The sequence below is a fragment of the Dipodomys ordii genome, unplaced genomic scaffold (genome assembly GCF_000151885.1).
Source record: "Dipodomys ordii isolate 6190 unplaced genomic scaffold, Dord_2.0 Scaffold11, whole genome shotgun sequence".
Lineage (NCBI taxonomy): Eukaryota > Metazoa > Chordata > Mammalia > Rodentia > Heteromyidae > Dipodomys > Dipodomys ordii.
Genome location: NW_012267227.1, coordinates 18,822,186 through 18,826,836, shown reverse-complemented (window position 1 = coordinate 18,826,836; position 4,651 = coordinate 18,822,186). Strand labels below are relative to the sequence as shown.

Below are 4,651 nucleotides of genomic sequence, written 5' to 3'. Positions count from 1 at the left end.
TGTTGGCAGGTGGTTATACCTTTGAGAGATGGGGTCTAGTGGAAAGTAATTATGTCACTTGGGACAAAGCCCTCAGAAAGGACCACTGCTCATTCCAGGGAGTGACCTGGTGCTTGTGAGAGGGGGTGTCTATAAAGCAAGGGCACTGACTGGACTTGGCCCCTTCTGGACACGCCCACAAACATGTTCTTTGGGGAAGGGTGTGCCAGGGCTGAACCCAGGGCCTCCTGTAGTAAGCATGTGCTCTTCTCCTGAACACATCTCCCAACACATCTGTCCACAGCAGAGCTTCTGTAAGAGGGGCCAGGGATCGACCCGCATGTTCATGATCTCTACCACGGCTCAGTGGCTGCTGAGGTCTAACGTGTGCCAGACACTGAAGGCTGTGTTATGACCAAGTTGCATCCTCCAAAATTCTTATGTGATGTCCTCACTGCATTACTTTAAAATGAGAAAGAGTGTTTAAAATGGCAATGAAGGAAAAATCAGGTCATATGGGTACCCTAACCCAATGTGACTGGTGTGGGTGTGAGAGGAGTAGCTGGGAACAGAGAAAGGGCATGGAGGACACAGGAAAACTCAGGTGCAAACAGCTCATAACTAAATTCAATTTTTGACTCATATAAAATTAAAATAAAAAGCACCTAGGCCAAATGACACTATTAACTAATGGTTACATTCTCTCTGAATGAGTGTGTGTGTGTGTGTGTGTGTGTGTGTGTGTGTGTGTGTGTTTCTCTGTTCCCCTCCTCGTCTCCCCACCTCTCCTCACCTCCCTTTCACACACACATACATTTCGGTGTCATTCAAGTTTCTGCTTCTGTGAATTCTAGAGGAAAAGTATTCTGAAATTCAAATAGATGTCATAAGCCTAAAGTCTGTTCAAAACACTCACTAAAAATAAGAAAACACATAAGTAATTGGGTATTTCAATCTGTATGTAAAGTTAAAATAAGATTCTGGACTCAGCTGGTTAAGGTTCACGTCTACAAACATCCAAGATAATTTTGCAGGTAGGGCCCCAAGGGAAGCCAGGCCACTCTCCATCGCCCACAAGCAGCTCTGCGGACCAGGGGAGCTTGGGAGATGGGGTGGACTGGGCCAGTCCCCACACAGCACAAGAGCCAAGACCCAGCAAACAGAGCTGCAAGGTGTAGCCTGGAAACAGGGCAGGGGACCCCACCACACGTGCACACTGCCACAACGGCAGCAGCACTGCCCATCGAGCTAAAAGCAAAATGGCTCTCAGAGACTGCACAGCACAGGACAAGATAGGACACAGGGAAATTAACAAGGAAAACAGCTGCTCTGAAGCTGCGGAGGGCATTAATTAAGCCATCTCTTAACCTGCAGGAAGGTTTAGATCAAAGACCTTAATTTGCCCCAAAGGCCTTGTTTTTGCCTTGATTTAACAATTCTCACCGGTAGCAATCTGCTGTCCTTGCCACACCAGGCCCAGCCCTGGAGGTCCTGCAGTTCCTCGGGCTTGCCTTTGGTAGCCCCTCAAGGAGAAAAGCTCCCCAGGAAAGAGACAGAGCTTTATTTTTATCCCAGTTAAAGTCCCTGTCCAATCCATTAACAGCCGATAACCTTGGCCTGGGGCATTTCCTAGAGAAGCTGTAACCAGCTGGGGTTAATGAACTCTCCCTACCATTAATTCCTGGGAGAGGCCATTGGCCTGAATTGTTACTTAATTACTCTTCTGTGTACAGCTTCATAAAGCAACGAAATGCCTTCTTTCAGGAAGAAGGGAGATGGTAATGGGGGTCATCAGAGGCCATTAATTTTACAAATAGTTTGTTAGAAACTACAGTATGTTAAGAAGTCACTCTGGTTCACAAATCTCCTCAACTTGGTCCTTAAGTAGAGATCTAAAACTTCACAGCTTTCTATGACTCAAAGACAAGAAGTTCCAAATAGTACAGAATCCGGCCACACACCTTCAGGTGTAAAGAACGCACTGTAACAGAGCCTTCCCAAAGATGTCAAGAAAAGACCTGATGAAGCCAGTTTAAGCTATGGCAGACGTTTCCCATTTTAAAAAGCTGTTGTAGGTAATTTCTCGGTCTTTTAGGGAGCTTCTCCCTCTCCAGAGCTCTACTAGGTCCCAGGATGCGGACTAGCTCAGGGAAAGCTGTGTGTGTCTGAGCTTTTGCATGTATGGAAGATACGTATGGCAGCAGGTGCAGGGAAAGCCATGTAAGTCTGAGCTTTTGCCGGAAAAACTGTTGAGTTTTCCTTCTTCTTTTTGGTGCCCCCAGACCTGCTGGACTCTGAATCCAGTTCTGCACAATCCAAAGTCTCCTTCTGACCAGCAAGCCTCTTCACCCACATCTACACCCCACTTCCAGGCCAGGGGAGACCCAACCACTTTCACTGTACTCCTCAATTTAAAGCTGTAAAACCTACACATATACACACACAACCCACATCCTTTCTCCTGCCCTCTTCACCTCTTTGTTTCTTCATCTCGTTCTTCTTTTATCATATTAAATAAATGGGCTTATTTTGTTGCTACTGTATTACACACACACACACACACACACCTTAATAAATGAACTCTGTGAGGGCAAACACTTCGGACTGTTTCATTTACTCTTTCCCTACTTCTTAGAATATGACTGACAAAGTAGTCTTAGTTTGTTAAATGAGTTTGGCATTTTTTGGGTGCAGATAAGATCAAGCCAGATCAGTGAGAATTTCAGCCAAAAGACAAGGAATTCCCACTTCAGTCAAAATGGAGCAAGAAAGAAGCCTGGCCAGCAGAGAAACGGTGATAAAGGCTGCCTGTCTGACGCGCAGAAGCTTCTTACTTGGGACAGCCTGTGCTGTGAAACCCACACCCTCACAGAGGCACTGACTGCAGAGACGCTGAGAAGCCTGACCCCCCCCCCACTGTGACACGCTGCCCCACCCCAGGTCAGCAGCAGAGTGGCTGCCCTCAAACGTTCCGAGATTCTACTAGAGGGCTTTACTGGGAGAAGCGTAGACTCTTGAGAAGCTAATTGACTAGGGCAGGGCCAGGAAAACAAAACACATCAGAGGAGAGGTAGAGTCTGGAGGAGAAAGTGGGACGGAGAGAAATGAGCAGGGGAAGGGACAGCTGGGTTTTCTGAGCCCTCTGTATAAAGCCAAGGAATCCACTGACTGGCCTGCAGAGGCCAAGCTGGAGCGCAGAGGTGATGTGTTAGGACACGGGACGCAGACACTGGGGCCCTTGGAGCCATACGGAAAGCCACTGAGCTAAAAGGAAGAGGGACTTGGGAGGAACTGATAGCCTCTGTTCTTCCTCTTACCTCATCAAATTCCAAGTCCACAATCTCTGTATGTACCTGATCACAGGAAATTGACTTTTCCAGCATCACTCTGTATCCTCACTGTTCCCTTCCTAAGGCAACACAGATCAGGACCAACATGGACGTCTAGGGCTTGTCATGACCAAAATGGGGAATCAGAGAAAGGAAAACTGTTCTTTTGTATCTAGGGAGACTTCTTTACTTCAGGAATGGACTCATATCCCCAGTTGATAGATACATCTCTACTGGCATTTTAGGGCATCTACAATGGAAGAACACAAGGAAGACCAGCTAGATAATGAGTAAGTAATCGTGATGAGCTATCCACACCCAGGAAGTCTCCATCCACTCGTCCCCTCCCCCCGCCCCTTTCCCAAGCACTCCAGCTCTCTACAAAGAAAAACCTATTATGACTTTCTCATCTAAACTATTAAAAACATCACTTTATTTTCCAATATCATATTCCACTCCTAAATAAAGCAAAAGTCCCTGAGCCTTATTACCCCGTAACAACTTCAAGAACAAAACAATGAATTGACTTACATGTAAGAAAAAGGAAAACTACTCACTATAAGCCTCTCATTTTTAAGATTTAAGTCCTAACATGCTCATGGAAATTTTTGCTCTATATAATGCTACAACAAAGCAGAAGTGATAAAAAAAATACTCGATACAAGTATTACATGCACAGGTTTTGAGAACAATTTGCAAAACAGTTGCCAAGGGAAACAATTCTCTCCAATGGTAGAGACTATTTAAGGAAGCAAAGCTTCTCACAAAGCCAGAATGGAGATGCATGCAGTATTATCTGCACTTGGGAAGGGACAGTCTGGAAAAGATGTCCCTTGCTGAGTTGAGAATTATTGACAAATTGTATGCATGGTTAAAAAATAATCAGTTCTCAAGAGTGGGGAAGGAAAGCATGTGCCCAGAAAGAACAGGTTTGGTAAATTCCAGGTCTGTCAGATATCCCCCTTGGCCTGGGGATCTTTGCTCTGGAAATAATTGGCCCTGCTTATTGTGGGGCTGAATCTATAGGTCAGAAAAAATATGTCAGATCTTAAGATTGGCCCAGTCAAAGAAGAACATTATCAGCTTGAACATGGACCTCGAAAAGGATATGCAGAGGATAGATGAAGCAAACCAGGAACTACTTCTGAAAATCCAAGAGAAAGAAAATGAGATTCAGAGGTGAGTCTTGGGAAAAATAAGAAAATTCTTCAGGGAAATTCTCAACCTCAAGCAAAGGGAGTGGAGAAGAAGAGACTCTAGAAAAAGTGTGTGTGTGTGTGTGTGTGTGTGTGTGTGTGTGTGTGTGTGTGTGTGTGTGTGTGTGTGTGTGTGTGTGTGTGTGT

The 4,651-nt window shown here is 45.4% G+C and overlaps 1 protein-coding gene across 1 annotated transcript in view; it reads left to right on the top strand.

Moving 5' to 3' along the window:
- The first annotated feature begins 3,563 nt into the window (after nt 1–3,563).
- Tmco5a (transmembrane and coiled-coil domains 5A) overlaps nt 3,564–4,651 on the top strand; it is an 11,165-nt gene continuing 10,077 nt past the window's right edge. Inside the window, exons 1-2 of the mRNA XM_013010012.1 lie at nt 3,564–3,598; nt 4,335–4,487. Coding sequence (XP_012865466.1) covers nt 3,564–3,598; nt 4,335–4,487 — 188 coding nt within the window. The remainder of the gene's footprint in view (nt 3,599–4,334; nt 4,488–4,651) is intronic.